This window comes from Hypanus sabinus, chromosome 2 (genome assembly GCF_030144855.1).
Source record: "Hypanus sabinus isolate sHypSab1 chromosome 2, sHypSab1.hap1, whole genome shotgun sequence".
Taxonomy (NCBI): Eukaryota; Metazoa; Chordata; class Chondrichthyes; order Myliobatiformes; family Dasyatidae; genus Hypanus; species Hypanus sabinus.
Window position 1 is genome coordinate 15,425,368 of NC_082707.1, and position 17,809 is coordinate 15,443,176.

Here is a 17,809-nt window from a genome sequence, read left to right on the forward strand (position 1 = left end):
AGGAAGCTAGCAAATAGTATCAAAGAGGATACTAAAAGCTTGTTCAAGTATATAAAGAGAAAAAGACAGGTGAGAGTAAATATAGGACCGATAGAAAATGATGCTGGAGTAATTGTAACCATATAACCATATAACAATTACAGCACGGAAACGGGCCATCTCGGCCCTTCTAGTCTGTGCCGAACGCTTACTGTCACTTAGTCCCACTGGCCTGCACTCAGCCCATAATTCTCCATTCCTTTCCTGTACATACACCTAGCCAATGTTACTTTAAATGACAATACCGAACCTTCCTCTACCACTTCTACTGGAAGCTCGTTCCACACAGCTACCACTCTCTGAGTAAAGAATTTGCCCCTCATGTTACCCTTAAACTCTTGTCTCCTAACTCTCAACTCATGTCCTCCTGTTTGAATCTCCCCTACTCTTAACGGAAATAAGCCTATCCACATCAACTCGATCTATCCACCTCATAATTTTAAATACCTCTATCAAGTCCCCCCCTCAACCCTCTACGCTCCAAAGAATAAAGACGGAACTTGTTCAACGTTTCCCTGTAACTTAGGTGCTGAAACCCAGGAAACTTTGTTTTTTTGGAGATAAGGAGGTGGCGGAGGAACTGAACGACTATTTTGCATAATTCTTCACTGAGGAAGACCTCAGCAATATACCGGACATTCAAGGGTGTCAGGGAAGAGAAATATGCGCAGTCGCAATTACGATAGAGAAGGTACTCAGGAAGTTGGATAGTCTAAGTGTAGGTAAATCCCTTGGACCGGATGGAAAGCGCCCTCGAGTTCTGAAGCAAGTGGCAGTGGGGATTGTGGAGGTATTTGCAATGATCTTTCACAAGTAGTTAGATACTGGCCTGGTTTCGGAAGACTGGAAGTTTGCAACTGTCACTCCACTATTTATGAAGGGGGCAAGGAAGCAAAAAGGAATTTATAGACCTGTTAGCTTGACTTCTGTGGTTGCGAAGTTGTTGGAGTCCATTGTCAAGGATGTGGTTCTGAAGTACAAGATAGGCAGAACTCAGCATGGTTTCCTTAAAGGAAATCTTGACTGACAAACCTAGTGCAATTTTTTGAGTAAATTACAAGTAGGATAGTCAGGGGACATGTACTGGATGATGTGTATTTGGATTTTCAGAAGGCCGTTGACAAGGTGCCGCACATGAGACTGCTAAACATGATAAGAGCCCATGGAATTGCAGGAAAGTTACTTACGTGAATAGAGCGCTGGTTGATTGGAAGGAAACAGGGAGTGGGAATAAAGGGGTCCCATTCTGGCTGGCTGCCGGTTACCTGTGGTGTTCCGCAAGGGTCCGTGTTGGGACCGCTTCTTTTTACGTTGTATATCAACGATGTGGATTATGGAATAGACGGCTTTGTTGCTAAGTATGCTGATGATCCAAAGCTAGGAGGAGGGGCCGATAGTACTGAGGAAACATGAGTCTGCAGAGAGACTTGGATAGATTTGGAAAATGTGCAAAGAAGTGGCAAATGAATTGCAATGTCGTAAGTGTATGATCATGCACTTTGGTAAAATAAATAAACGGGCAGACTCTTATTTAACTGGGGAGATTTTTAAGTTCTGAGAGCAACGGGACTTGGAAGTTCTTGTGCAGGATACCCTTTAGGTTAACCTCCAGGTTGAGTCGGTGGTGAAGAAGGCGAATGCAATGTCGGCGTTCATTTCTATAGGAATAGAGTATAGGAGCAGGGATATGATGTTGAGGCTCTAAAAGGGATTGGTAAGACCTCACTTGGAATACTGTGTGCAGTTTTGGGCTTCTTATTTAAGAAAGAATGTGCTGACATTGGAGAGTGTTCAGAGAATATTTACTAGAATGAACCCGAGAATGAGAGGGTTAACATATGAGGAACGTTTGACTGCTCTTGGACTGTACTCCTTTGAGTTTAGAAGAATGAGGTGGAACCTCATAGAAATATCTTGAATGTTGAAAGGCATGGACAGAGTGGATGTGGCATAGTTATTTCCCATGGCGGGAGGGCGGGGGTCTAGTACGAGCGGGCATGACTTGAGGATTGCAAGGCGCCCATTCCGAACGGAGATGTGATTTTTTTTAGCCAGAGGGTGATGAATCTGTGGAATTTGTTGCCACCGGCAGGAGTGGAGGCCGGTTCATTGAGTGTATTTAAGGCAGAGATTGATTGGTATCTGAGTAGTCAGGGCATCAAAGGTTATGGTGAGAAGGCGAGGTTAAAGGGGAGATTGCACCAGCTCATGATGAAATGGCGGAGCAGATTCGATGGGCTGAATGGCCGACTATTACTCCTTTGTCTTATTGTCTATGGTCTTATGGAGAAGAGAGGTTCATTTTACTTTGCAGAGTGAGTGTAAGAGAACTAAGTAGGACAAAGAGAGGATTTGGATGACTGTATTGATGGTTTTGTGACAAATTGGAGACGATGATAGGTGGTGGATCAAACAGCATTGAGAAAGCAGGGAGTATGCCGGAGGTTGTAGACATATTTGGAGAATAGGAAATTAATTGGCAGATTAAATATAATGTATGAAAGTGTATTGTCATGCGCATTTGAAGAAGGAATAAAGGTGTAGACTATACCCTAAACGTGGAGCAAATTAAGAAATTAATTGTGCAAACACCCTGTTCCTGTACTAACTGCAGCTTAGAAGTATTGGTGGATCTCAGTTAAACCTATGGAATATTGAAAGGCTTGGATATAGCGGATATGGAGGGAATGTTCCCCTAGAGTCTGGAAACAGAGTACACAGCCGCAGAATACAAAGACTTCTTTTTTTATACAGAGATGCCAGGCATGTAATTAGACAGAAGGTGGTGAATCTGTCGAATTCATTGGCACAGTGGCTGTGGAAACACAATCATTGGATAGAATTGAAGGGAAGTTTTATAGGTCCTGAATTAGTAATGGCGTCAAAGGTTGCGAAAGAAAGAAGGATAAGGTAACTGAGAAGGATAAAAAATCGGCCATAATAGAAAATCAGAGAATTCTCGATGTGCTGAATGGCTTAATTATAATCAGTCGGCTCATGTCTGACAGAGTGAGGACAGAGTTGCCGCGAGAATATATTAGTAAGGTTAATCGAATAAACTGTTCCAAGAAATTTATGATTGTCTATCATGTCTTCATCAGCGACAACATTGATTATTATTATTTTTTTTAAAATTTTTGCCATACACTGGTTAAGAATTCGCACGATCACGGATTCTGTCAGCCTGTCTCAGCAATATATTTAAATTGTTATGTTTTGAGAGATCTCTATTAGGGTCTAACCGCCTGCTTGCATATTAGGTGCCACATCAATGAGCTTAACAAAGTCAGAACGTCTCCTTCATATCCTGACCTCCCGTGTTCTGTTCGTAGACTTTGCATTTTCTCCCAGTGACCACGCCCGTTGTTCTGGTTTCCTCTCACGCGTTAATGACGTGTGGGTTGATAGATTCATTGGTAATTGTAAATTGTCCCCAATGTGTAAGCGAGTGTGAAATCTGTTCAGAGTTCATAAAAGTATGGGGATAATGAAAAATGGATCATATTGTGCATTGATCTGAATCGGTTGCCCTTGGTCAGCAGGGACTCGGCGGGATGAAGGGTATGTTTCTGCTTGTATCTTTCAATTACTATCAGCACCTGCACGTTTAATCATTCTTACTTGAACCGAATCATCTTCACCGATTATGCTATATGAAAAAAATCACCTTGTGCCTATGAGCACTAACTGTAAGTATTCCATAAACAGTTAAGTTATTGAATTCACATTGTCAGGACCACACCAAATATTAACGCAAGTTGGAATGGTCACTTGGTAAAAGCCTGAATCTCAACAGCATTCAAGAATGCACTTTAGTTTGACATTGTACTCGGATCTAATAAGGCCCTTTGCAGCCAAAAAGTAACTTTGAAGCTATTACTCAATTTCCAATGATAGCCGCTTTGTTTATTAGGCGAAACCGCATAGTCGTCCCCCCCCCCCCCCCACGAAGTGATTGTTGTAAAAAGGATATGTTGTTTCAGTTCAGAGGTGAAACTTTACACACAAAAACGGGTAGGTATTTGGAATCAGCTGCCGTAAATAGTAGCTGAGGCAGGCACACTCAAGTATTTTAAAAAATCTGTAAGTGTTCATGGGTTGAGAGGGCTTGTAGGCTGTGGGCCATATGTGGGCAGGCCGGACCAACATATTGGGAAAACATGGTCGTATTGACAAGTTGGACGAGGGGCCTGTTTCCATGTTGTAGGACTAGCACTGGAGTGCAAACATCGGCTTTCAGACACTCAGTGAGCTCGGACCAAGTATATACTCAGTCGGCGTCTACCAATACGTCACTTTGCTGAACATCGTGCGGGGCCCCAGTGACTGGACTTGATCACTACAGCATTCCCGCGTACATCTCAAAACGCTGATTTTTGTTTTCTTTTTTAGCTTTCTTCCGTCTACGAGACCATAAAAAAGAAAATTAAAATTAATTGCCCCCAGTTAAGCCACACCGTACCCTAACGATTTACAAACCGCTCGTCAATTTCACCATTTCCACCGACTTCCGTTATTTTAAGGGTCATATGAAAACCTGTCCTGGTATCCAACATCACCCTTAAAGTTTAATCAATTTTAATCCTCATAACCTCGTTAACCACTTTGCAGGAAGATGCATCAGTTTTATTTTCTGCTTTTGCTTTTACTTTATTTCTCGTAAAAATCTTGTTGATATTCTGTTTCGTTTTCTTGTGAATGGTGTGTATCAGATGTTATGTACGTCGCATGTTGCTACAAGGTTTACGTTGCATGTGAGCATACATGCACTTGTGAATATCGCAAACAACTCAACATTGACTTCGAGGCTGCTTTCTTTGAATAGCCACGCATTAATCCCTTAAATCTCTAAAAACAAACAGGGACCCGGCTGGTCCGCCCTGCTATTCAATTTGGCACAATATATTAACCTTAAATCGCTCAACCTTTCAAAGATCAAAGTAAATTTCTTATCAGAGTACTATGTGTTACCATAGACCACAATGAAATTTATTTTCAGGCAGCCATTCACAATAAAACAGAGAAATACTGCAGAAACCATTAAAAAAAAGCTGCACACACACAAAAAAGGACTAAACAACGTGTGCCAAAGATGAACATTTCAGCAAATACAAAAGAAAAATAAAACAAATCATTAAATACTTAGAACTGAGCGGACTGCAACTGCTTAATGCTCTCAAGAGCCAGTCAATTTCATCAATTTTGCCTCCAACTTCTGCCATACCCTTAAATTCACTTGATCCATTACAGATACATGGCACCCCTTTCTCGATTTATTTGTCTTCATCTCTGGAGATAAGTTGCCTAACGACAGCTTTTATAAACTTACCAATTCCAACGGTGATCTTAAGCATACTTCCTACCTTGATTTATGTAAATATACTCATCCTTCGTCTCCGCCGCATCTGTTCCAAATAAGTACCTTTCCTTTCCAGGACCACTGATGCCACTCTCACCCGCATCTCCTCCATTTCTCAGACACTCACACTTTCCTGCCTCATTACAGAGATAGAGTTTCGCTTGTCCTCACTACCACCCGATGGACCACCGTATTAAACACACCATTCTCTTCAACTTCATCCATCTTCAGCTGGATTCTAGCCCCAAACATGTATTTGCCTCCACACCACTCTTCGCTTTCTGCACCGGTTGCTCCCTTTCTGAACCAATTGTCCATTCTTTCCTCCCCACTAAGCTCTTTCCTGCCATATAGCCCTGCAAACGACAAATATGCTATACATGCATATTTATCTACTCCCGTGCCCCCATTCAGGGCATCAAGCACCCTTCCAGCCAGGGCAACCCTTCCACGTAGAATCAGATGAAGTTTTCCACTGTATCCGCTATCACCAAAGCATCTTTCTCTACCGTGGCGTCGCCTGGCATAAGTTTGTCCATCTGCGAAACGCTCAATATCCCCGAGGCCAGCCATTTTAATCCTGTCCCCATTCCTATACTGACATGTGGGTCCATTGCTTCATTTTTGCATACTGATAAGGCCACTCTTATGGTTGAGGAGCACCACCATATATTCTGTTTAGGTAGCCTGCAACCTGATGGCACGAACATCAATTTCTCCTTCTGAAAATTTTGCACATACCCTTCTCTATTCTTCTGTTCCCAAGCCTGGTCTATTACCTCTTCGTCTGACTTACCTATCTCATGCACAGGTTACCCCTCTTTTTCTCGCTTTCCCCCATAGTTTACTCTCCACTCCAATCAAATAATTTCTTCTCCAGTTCTTTATTTCTCTCACCCATTCGGTTCCATCCGTTACCTGTTTCTTTACCCACCCTCCTTTCGCCTTTTTATTCTGGCGTCTCACCCTCCACTTGCACTTCTGAAGCGGTTGGTTAAATATTTATCAAAATGTTCACTGACCTGTCGAGATTCTCCAGCAATTTTTATGTGGTACTGAGAACATGACTTGCAAAGCCCTTTAAGTTGCCTCCATGGGTTCTGGAATGAGATCATATTTGGAGGGTGTGAACCACCTCCTCCTACTTCTACTGGGCATGGCCAGATACCGTGTTTAATCTCTCTATAGATTCCACGTGCGGTCTGTTCTGAAAGCTGTGATCCCGGAACACGGACGGCACTGCGAAAAGGACAACCGAAGTGTTGCTATGACTGCGTACAATGTCCCCAAGGAGAAATTAGCAACACCACCGGTGAGATATCTGTCTTTAATTCTATCAATTAAATGGCAGTACAAAATATAAACTTGTCTCACTCCCTTACAAATATTGATATGTTTCGTTTTAGATTCAACAGGCTGCATTAAATGCCCACCAGAGTACAAGTCAAATGAGAAACGGGTTGAGTGCATACCAAAAGAGATCGAATTTCTGTCATTTAGTGAAATCATGGGGATTATGTTGGTGTCGCTGGCGTTGATTGGAATCTGTATTACAATTCTGGTATTTGCAACGTTCTATACTCATAGAGATACACCCATTGTTAAAGCTAATAACTCAGAGCTAAGTTTCCTTCTTCTCGTTGCTTTAATGCTTTGCTTTCTCTGTTCAGTTACATTTATCGGAGAACCATCAACATGGTCTTGCATGCTTCGCCACACGTCATTCGGTATTATATTTGTTCTCTGTATCTCTTGCGTTTTGGGTAAAACTATCGTTGTTGTCATGGCTTTCAAAGCGACTCTGCCCAACAATAACATAATGAAGTGGTTTGGCCCAACCCAGCAGCGACTCACCGTCTTAAGCCTTACTGCACTACAGTGCTTAATATGTACTGTCTGGCTCACAACATCGCCGCCATACCCATGGAAAAGTACAGAACATTTTAACGAGATAATAGTTTTTGAATGCAACCTTGGGTCTGAATTTGCCTTTCATTGCCTGCTCGGTTATATTGGATTCCTGTCCTGTGTGTGTTTTTTGGTCGCCTTTCTCGTTCGACAACTTCCAGACAACTTCAACGAAGCTAAACACATCACATTTAGTATGCTTATCTTTTGCGCAGTTTGGATTACCTTCATCCCAGCCTACGTGAGTTCCCCTGGGAAGTACACGGTGGCGGTGGAAGTGTTTGCTATTTTAGCGTCTAGCTATGCGTTGCTGTTCTGCATCTTTGCTCCCAAATGTTACATTATACTCTTTAAGCGAGAACACAACACAAAGAGACATATCATGGGGAAAATGACATCCGGAACGATTGAAAAGTGAATAAGGAAGAAAGCTGGTTATGTGATTGATCCATTATTTTCTAAATTTTCTGTGTGCATTGTTTGTTTGTTGGGTTAAGGATATAGAACGTAGAACAAAACAGGTCAGGAATGGGCTCTTTGACTCGCAACGTTATTCTGAAACACTAGAGTTACTAATCAAATTACGAACTAAAATGATCTATTCTGCCTCAACAATGTTAATATCCTTACACTTTCATAACGTGAATGCACCTATCTAACGATCTCTGTAAAGGTCTCTAATGTTTCTGTCTCTGCAACCAACACAGACAGAGCATTTCAGGCACCCACCACTCTGTGTAATAACAAAATCGTAACCATCACATCTCCTTCGAAATTACACCGCCCCCCACCTTAAGTGCATGCCCTCTGACATTTCAACTCGGTCTGTCTCTCAGAATCTTATAAACCTCTAGCACAATTCCCTTCAGCCATAGCTGCAATAGATAAATAACACAAGTTTGTTCAACCTCTCTTGATAGTATATGATCTCTAATCTAGGCATAATCCTGGTAAACCACTTCTGCACACTCTCCGAAGTTTCCACGTCGTTTCCATAGTGACGTGACCACAACGGTATGCAATACTGCTGATGCAACCTAACTAAATTTTAGAGAGCTGCAAGTATTATAACGCAGTTCGGTTGTTATTTTGATTGTGTTGGTTATTATTCGCATGGGAATTGATTCACAGAACATTGCAGCATATTAAAGACTCTTTGTCTCACAATGGCTGTGCCAATCTTTATGTCAAATTAAACGGAATAAACTAATCTGTCAGACTGCAGATTATCCGTCACCCTTCGTTGCACGAATATTCATGTGCCTACCTTAATGTTTCTTCAATGAAACTACGTTGACTACATCCACCACTACGCTCTGCAGAAACATTGTGTTAACCGTGTTAAAAAGAACTGTCCCAGACAACTCCTTTAAACATTCTCCCTCTCACCTTAAAACAATGCCCTTTAAGCCTTGCCGGTTCTCTCCTGAAGGGAGGACGCGCTGGAATCCCTCAGCGGCCAATGATCCATAGAAACAACCCACTTTTTCAACACTACAGTCTGAATTCTATCCTAATGATTAACAGTTATAAATAACCTACCTAAGATAACTCCGCGTTCGTATACACTCTCGTGTGTGCACAGTGAGAAGACTTCTTACTTCGTCATGGAGACTTATTTTAATGTCAACTGTCTTCAAAGTCTGGTTACCATTCAAAAGGAATTTTGCTAAATAAGGTTCTGTATAACTAAATGTCCACGAGAAGGAGGCACGCTATCGCCTTCTTAAAACAAGTGTGTGATCACTGTTCTTAAGAATTGACTATTTCTGTCTATTCCTGCGTTAAGCTGCTTTGATTTATTTCTTCAAATTGCTCGGTTCAAAATGCTAACAATAGTGCGTAAACTGGATGACTTTTTTTTTCAAATGGGTCCGCGATCAAGTTTTAAAAGGCAAATCTTCACCTCAGTTTCTGCGATTTGGGCGAAGATTAATCAACAAAAAGGGATTCATTAGAATGGATGAATAAAAATAATGCCTGCAAGCGGATCAGTCATTCTTAAAGCAGCCATTTTCTGAGTGTGCCAGACGTGAAAGTGGGTTTGGCACTTCGGGGCATTCTCCTCAATAATAAGCGTAATACTTTAGATATTGATGAGGGGTTGGCCAATCATGGTGGGGCCAAAATGACCAGTCCATGGCACTGACCTGTGAGCCAGAAGAGAGGCGAAGTGAGGAGAACTGCAGTGTTTTGAAGGGAAATTCCTTTATGATAGGAACAGACTCAAGGTTCTGTGGGATACTCGGATGATATGTTGTTCCCTATAACCAGCGTCAGGCTTCTCTCAGATCGGACAAATGGCATTCTCAAGGAGGAGTGTGAGCAACTGTAAGTCTTGGTGCATATTGGCACAAATGACATTGACAAACAAACTGAGCAGGCTCAGAAGACGGATTTTAGGAGGCTAAGCAGAAAGATGGAAAAGCGGAACTTCAGGGTAATAATCCCTACATTGCAGGCTGTGCCACGAGCCAAAGAGGGTAACAACAAGGTGATTTGCCGGTGAACGCGTGGCTGAGGAACTGATGCAGGGTACAGGGGTTCATCTTCATGGATCATTGGCATCTGTTTAGGGGAAGTGCGCCCCGCACAAAAGGGATAGATTACTCTTACACTAATGGGAGTTTAATATCCTTCGGGCAGGTTTGATAGCGTTATTCGGGACGGTTTAAGCTAATTTGACAGCGGGGTGAAACAGGAGGCATAGTTCTGAGGATGAGCTAGATGGGTTACAAGCGAAGTGAATCACTAGCGAGGCTGTTAGTAATGAAAGGCTGATGACTTGGTAACAAAGTAGTCAACAGGCTGAGTTACAATGTAAAAGACAAACAAAACCGAGAAGGGGAATAAAGGACAGAGGGTGTTATATCTGAATGCACGCAGTATACACATAACGTAAATTTACCTGCAGCGCAGGTGATCGTAATAATATTGATTTCATACTGAAATTTGAGAAAGAACTTAATCATCTGATGTATCAGCATTACAGTTGAGTAAAGGGAATTACAGACACATGAGAGAGGATTTTTTCAAAATTGCTTGATAAGGAACATCGGAAATGGTGGCAGGATAGCAATAGCTGAAGTTTCTGAAAATAATTCCGAACGTACAGGATATATACAATGGAAAGAAGTATTCTGAAGGAAAGCTGCCACAACCTTGACTTACAAGAGAAGTCAAAGCCAAAATAAACGCCAATGAGAGGATATAATACAAAACAAAAGATAGTGAGAAGTTAGAAGGATTTGAAAGCTTCCAAAGCGCTACAGAGGACAAATAAGAAGTTATTAAGACGAAAAATATGGAACATGAAATTAAACTAACCAATAATATAAAGACAATATCCAAAGTTCCTTCAGATGCATGAAGTACAAAGGGGAGGGAAGAGTCCATATCGGACAAGGGAAAATGATGATGGCCAATAGGCCATAGGAGGGAAGCAAAATTAGGCCATTTGGCCTATCGAACTTGCTGCGCATTTCATCATGCCTGATCCAATTTTGTCTCGTTTCCAGTCTTGTACCTTCTCCCCCAGTCCTTTCATGCGCTGTGCAATTTAGAAGCCATTACATTTTCTCTTAAGTGTCACATGGAGACAGTAGGCTGGACTCAAGTGCAGGACGCGGGCACTGAAATACTAGAGGCAGTGCAGGAATAACTAAAGGATAGAAGCAAATGGGGAGGCCAGGGCGTGCAAAAGAGACGGGGCCTGCTAGGTAATCCTGGCGTTCAGAGAGAGTTCGTGGCTGGGCTGCATCCCGGAGTTCGTGGCCTGGCTGGATCCCGGAATACGGGGCTAGGCCAGATCCCGGAGTTCGGGGCTAGGCTGAATCCCGGAGTTCGGGGCCAGGCTGGGTCCCGGAGTTCGGGGCTAAGCTGGATGCTGGGGTCCGTGGCTTGCATGGGCCTTGGTGTCCGTGGATTGTCAGGGTCTTGGAGTCCATGGCAAGGCCGGAGAGTTCCCTGGGCGGCCGCATAATTCCTGGGCAGGGCCGCTTCCCAGGGAGGAACACGGAGGCCCGGGCATGACGCGGAACACCTGGGCAGGTGCGGATACAACCCGTAGGGAGCAAGGGCTAGGAAGGGAAAGAGACCTCAGGGTGGGCCGCATACTCCTGGGCAGGTCCGCCTCCCAGACGGGAACACGCAGGCCAGGCAAGACGCAGGACACCTGGGCAGGAAGCTGCACAAACCATGAGATGTGAGGAGTAGGAAGGGGACAGAGTCCCCCAGCCGGGCAACGGCATTCCGGAATACTACCCAACGGAGGCAAGGGATCGGAAGGGAACTTGGTCCGGCGTAAAGCACCGAACTTGAGGATGAAGCTATGGGCCCTCCAAGCCGGGTCGACCGTAACGAATAGAGTCGAAACACCTCGGAACATGGCAAACGAGCTCGTACAAGACAACCAGCGAAGAGGACAAAACAGGTTCAGAGCAGGATGACCAAACTTCCCCCCCCCCCCAAACTCGGCTTGGTCAGAGAGTCCTTTATATCCACCTGCCAGATGACAGGCAGAAAGTGCACCTTCTTAAGCCAAGATGATCCAATTTGGCTTAAGGGTGACAGGAAGGATGGCTGCAAGACCTGGAGATCGAGGTCCACGGACCGGATCAAGATCCGGAATGCAGTCTCCGGACCGGACCATAACATTAAGTGCACATAAAGAGTTGGACCCCACACAAACGTCCCATTGAATTCGAAATATGGAAGACTTTAGTTATCCGGAGAGTTCTGAAGGTATGGAATTCGTTTCCAAAGGCAGATGTGGAGGCCATGTCTTCCCGAATACGTAAGGCAGCAGGTCATGGATTCTTGATTGTAAAATACATGGTGAATCCAGAATATTGGTTCTGAGAATAATAACAAATCAGACATAAGGAAAATGCGGAGAACTCTCGATAGCCCAAATGAATAAATCCGCTCTTCTGTCTTATGACCTTATGGTCCTTATTGCCTTCTTGGTATCTATTGTACATAATAACGTGGTTCCAAAGTTCATGCTTGTGGACTTCGGCTGTTGTAGCCCTTTCACTTCAAAGATTAAAATATTGTACGTTAAGAGTTCTTTCTACACACAAGAGTTATAATGCATGGCTACTTGATTTAATGTCGTCGGCTTGCTGTCATCTTGAACCAATCTGGTATATTTCCACTGACCTCTATCGTTAGGGAAGAGCCTTTTGCAAACAAAAGCACCGTTCACTGAATGTTATGTTTTTTTAATGTTTTTTTCTTCTTATTTTCCCGCCATTTTCTGAAGACTTCCGAGACTGTTTTTCGTACAAATATCAGGCGATTAGTAGTTTTTGAGATGCACAAACCATCCTGCCCTTTTAAGAATAATAAATTCAGAGTCAAAGTCACTTTTAGCGTATTTAGTTCCTATCTCATGATTGGCTGATAAGATGTATGCATAAACCAAGCAGGTGTATGACACGTAACTTTTTGTCTTGCGGCAGTGGTACAGTGGCAAGAAGTACTATAAAGTCTTGCTGTTAAGTTTGTCACTCATGCAGGGGCATAGGCCGCAGACAGAGCTTGTTTGAGTGCATTCTCCTTGGCCGATGGACGATTTATCAGTTCTGGGGCCTCCGATTTCATCAGACGACTTCATAGTTTTTGAGCCGAAGGTCCTTCCTCGGCCAGGAGTGATGTCTTTCCAGCTTCTGTTGACGGATCTGTACCTCTAGGTTTTTTACGGGATGTGTTGCTAGCATTCGTGACTAACTTCCTTCCTTTTGCAGTGGGCTTGCCGTCGTCCATTGTGGAGATACCATCAATAACAAAAACAAGTTAAGATCTCAAAGAATGTAGTGTTTGTGGAATGCTGAGGAATCTAATCACAGAAAGCAAACAGCTATTCCATAATCGTAGGTCTTTAGGCTGCAGTACCTCTTCCTTGATGATAATAACGAGAAGAGGACGCACCCCAGACAATGCAGTACAGAGTGAAGGATTGTCCTTTCTTGAGGCACTGCCTGCTAAATATGACCTCGGTGGTGGGGAGCATGGTGGTCGGGATTCAGCTAGCTGTGTACATAATCCTTTGCAGCCGCATCTAAATTATGAATGAACATAGAGAAACTGCAGCGTCAAAAAAATGACAGATCTCCAGTTTAGACTTGAATATTTCCCCCTTGAATGCAAAAGGACGGGTCGATGGAATGACACAGCGAAGGGACCTGTCCTGCAGATATAGAGAATGTGTTTTCAATTGACCGAGTTTTGACAATAAAAATAATTTAGCTTCTAGTAGACCCGATGAAGAGCTTTCAAGACGTCTTCATAGTAAAGAGGAATTTTCCACATGGAATGTTCAGGAAAGAGAATGCTATATGTTCAGGAGAGCGGGTCATGTCGATCAGGCAATTTCACGCAGGTTGAGGTTAACCTATTAGAAACATCTATCTTCTGCTGTTAGACTACTTTTCCTTTGTAGTTGTTGCCATGATTATTCTGTTTAAATGATTTCAATGATCCACTCTAAGGTAATTCCCATGTGTCTACGTGACTTCAGGCATTGAAAGTGAAGGGGATACTTGGCAATTACAGACCAACTTCTCAAATGCTGTTTCCTCGTCAGGCTGTTTGGTGCTATTTTAAAATTATCAGTTGATTGAGTTTTACAATTTTCCCAGAAAGCAGTAACTGCTGCATTCGGAGTTTCAATACAAGAGCATTAGTCCAAAACACAGAGTTCGTTCGATGGACATGTGTAGGGACCATGGGAAAAGCGATAGTTTTGATGCCTTGGGCATGTAAGCTTCTGGAAAAAAAAGAGAAAAAAAAGAAGCAACTTGGCCAGCAGCTCAGGACACACAACGTTCCATAAGGCCTTAGGATGTCAGAGCACCATTGTGACATTCACCCCATCTCGTCTGCTCAACCATTTCATCTTGGCTGTCTTATTACCCCTATCAACTCCAGTATCTTGTCTTCTACCCATAACCTAGGATACCCCTATCTAAAACATTTTTGAACCTCTGCTCGTTGTACTTCATTATTTTATTACTTTAGCTTCAATTCACAATGCAAGCATTTCATTCGTAGTGTTACGTACCCGTGACACGTGACAGTGGTGTACGTGTCACGTGACGGGTGCTGAAGCTATACTGGACTTGAGGTAATAGTCTTGTGATGGTGGAATGACGTCAGTTCCCCGCCAGTAGAGGTCATGTGACAGGTTTCTTTAAAGGGTATAAAAGGAGGACCCCTCCCTGTGAAGAGGGGCAGTTCGTGGCTGGATTTGCCATGTTGACTCCATGCCACTGCGTGATTTAGTTGAAAGATGGAGTTTTATCTAATGCCTAAAGTTTAAAAGGTCATTTCCAGCAGTTTCTTTATAATACTGCCAGTTGAGAATAGTGGAGAATGAAGAGTGGAGTTCGGGAGTTAAAAGACGAGGAAAGTCGATTTCGACGGTGAAATAGGTTCGACCTTGTTTTATCCTCTTTCGGAGGGAATTCCTTGACTGTGCTCGTGTTAATCCCGGTGAATAGCAGAAAGGATTGTGTACAGTTTTGTAAAGGAAAGGTCAGTGCCTTTAAACCGTTTTGTTTTAAATCTTCGTAAATTCTTCCTGGGAAAAGTAGATCAACTGGAAATTGCGGCAACACGACGTGAAAGAGAATTTAAATCGTCTTAAAAATCTCTCCCTTAAATGTACTGTAAGCATTTTGAAGTTTTGCAATACTACTTCGAAGAACTGTTTTTGCAACATCGCTTTCAGAACTGTTTAAGCTTCATTGCTTTAAGAACTGTTTAAGCTGCCGCACAGCAGCTGATTTCCGGTTACGTGAGTGGTTTGTTTCCTTTTGGGGTTTTGCTTTTCAGTGTTAAATAAATGTTTCATTTGTTATCAAAACCTCTGCCTCACTCATATATTTATTGTTGCTGAATCCGTAACAGTAGCAACAACAACTAAATTGCAGTGTAGTCATTCTAGTCGTGTGTGATGGTATTTCCTCCATGGATAATGCCGGTGCATTACTTAGTTTAACTTGGAAAGTCTGACGGAAGGACAGCCAACACACTTCAAGGCGACTCGGGTCCTTTCACTGCCTTAGTCTTCCTCCGCCTACATTGTCGTTGTGATATGTCATCATCTCTGCAGCGCCACCGCTGATGTCCTTGTCTTGCCTGTATTCTCCCATTGACCTTACTGGCATTGGTAACCCTCCCAGTATCTGCGTTCCAGGCGTCAAGCTCCCCGGATTTCGGGACGTCACACGTCAATCCACCACGAAAAGATCACGAACCTCGGAGAAAAAAGAAGGGCGTGTTTTATACTGTATACGTGACTCTAACAAACAAATGCTAATTAGCTGTAAAATCTTAATGAATATTTTCTTATTCAACTGTGCTTTGTACTCTCGTTATGGAAAGTGTATGAGCAGGTTTGCTGTCTTCTCTCAGCTCTTAACATCTTTACTTCAAATAATCGAAGAATGTATCCTATTTGCCTAATATACCTCTTATTGCTCCTATATCTTTCATGTTTTGCAGTCTAGTTAATTACCTCTCACCCTCCCCAACACACACACGCGCAGTTCCCTACATCCTATCATATAGCTGCTGCACTGTAGAGTAGCAGCTAGCGTATTTCAACTGTAAAATTAGGGCTTGATACCACCACTACCACACTAATCCAGCTATCCGTAAGGAGATTATATGTTCTCCCTTTGACCGCCTGGGCTTTCTCCGGGTGTTCCGGTTTACTGAAATGCGTACGAGTTAGAGTTAGTAAGATGGGGCTTGCTATGTTGACGTCGGAACCGTGATGACACTTCTGGGCTGTCCCGATAGAGTAATAGCACGATATTAATACGCAGCAGCCTCTCCGGACTCTGGATTGGGGATTGCCAAAGGTTACATGGATTTTCTGGTGTAGTCTGTTTTGTCATATGCTTTTGTGTTATCATTCTGGGGGAACATTGTCTCATTCTTTAACTGTATTGCATTTGTGGTTTCCAAATGACAATAAATTGAATCTGAATCTGATTCTGAAATGCGTTGCAATCACATCACTGCAATCGGTAATGCAGTATACCATCTGCTCCTGGCTTTCTTCGAGACTACAGTAAACATCAGGGATTTGTAATCACAATTTCCGAAGTGCATAACCATCACGTGATCGGACACTAATCCTAGTTCATGAGTAACATCAGATCTTGTAAGGTCTCTTCTCTCGTTCGCCTTGAGTAAAAGAGACACAGAACATTAGAGAACATAATCAAATCCTTTATTCCATCGAATCCTTGCCGAATTATTAAGCTGCTAAGCTGATCGACCTGCTCTCGGAGTATAGACCCCATGCCCCTCTCAAACTCGCCTTCATTCAATTTCTATTTAGCTGTTGAAATCAATCGAAAATTCATCACTTCCGCTGGCATCTCGTTCCACACTCGCATCACCGTCTGCGTGAGGAAATAGCACTGAAGAGGGGTCTCGGCCCGAAAAGTCGACAGCGCTTCTCCGTACAGATGCACCCTAGCCTGCAGAGTTCCACCAGCATTTTGTACGTGTTCCTTGAAGAACACGTCCGGGATCATTCCAGGACACACCTGACTAATTTTGCCTCAAATAAGCGTTTTGCAGAAAGGAATTGTTAATCGATTAATCAAAGTTGAAATCACACTGACTTCATTAATTAATACGAGATATTCAGAAAGATCTGTATCAAATGCAATTAAATAGCATTTGCCAAGTAGGCAACCAGTTCGACGTAGACAATGTGAAAAGAAGGCTGCTAATGGATTGTTTCAGCGCAATACAGTCAAAATGTGAAGTAACTCAGAGGTCCTGAAAGAAGACTATAGGGAGCTATGAAGGCAGTTGAGAAGAAGGAGGAGAAAGATAGTAATCCTGGGATTACTGCCTGCGACACGCGACAGTGAGAGTAGGAATAGAATGAGGTGGAGTATAAATGCATGGCTCAGAGATTGGACCAGTGGGCAGGGTTTCGATTTTCTGGATTTTTGGGAGCTGTTTAGGGGCGGATGTGACCTGTAAATAAAGGACGGGTTGCACTTGAAACCTAGGGGGGGCCAAGATCCTGGCGGGCAGATTTGCGAAGGCTACTGGGGAGATTTTCATCTAGAAAGGCTGGGGGGAGGGAATCAATTGGAAGAGACTAGGGGAGTGGAGGTTAGTTCACAAATAGAGAAAGATAGTAGACAGTGTGTGAGGGAGGATAGGCAGGCAATAGAGAAGGGAAGCGCTCAGACCGAAGTTGTAGGGGAAAAGGAAAAATAAAAATAATAAAGTTGATTGCATCGTTAGGGATAAACAGAGAGAAAGAGGTGGAAAGTTTCTTAAACGCAACTATTTTAATGCTACGAGCATTGTAAGAAAGGTGGATGAGCTTAGAGCATGGATTGATACCTGGAAATATGATGTTGTAGCTATTAGTGAAGCATGGTTGTAGGAGGGGTGTGATTGACAATTAAATATTCCTGGATTTCGTTGCTTCAGCTGTGATAGAATCGGAGGGACAAG

At 43.0% G+C, this 17,809-nt stretch overlaps 1 protein-coding gene across 1 annotated transcript in view; it reads left to right on the forward strand.

The window, feature by feature from the left end:
* Positions 1-7,724, forward strand: part of LOC132403246 (extracellular calcium-sensing receptor-like) — a 28,271-nt gene extending 20,547 nt beyond the window's left edge. Inside the window, exons 5-6 of the mRNA XM_059986677.1 lie at positions 6,587-6,710; positions 6,805-7,724. Of these exons, the coding sequence (XP_059842660.1) occupies positions 6,587-6,710; positions 6,805-7,724 (1,044 nt within the window). The remainder of the gene's footprint in view (positions 1-6,586; positions 6,711-6,804) is intronic.
* Positions 7,725-17,809: the final 10,085 nt, after the last annotated feature.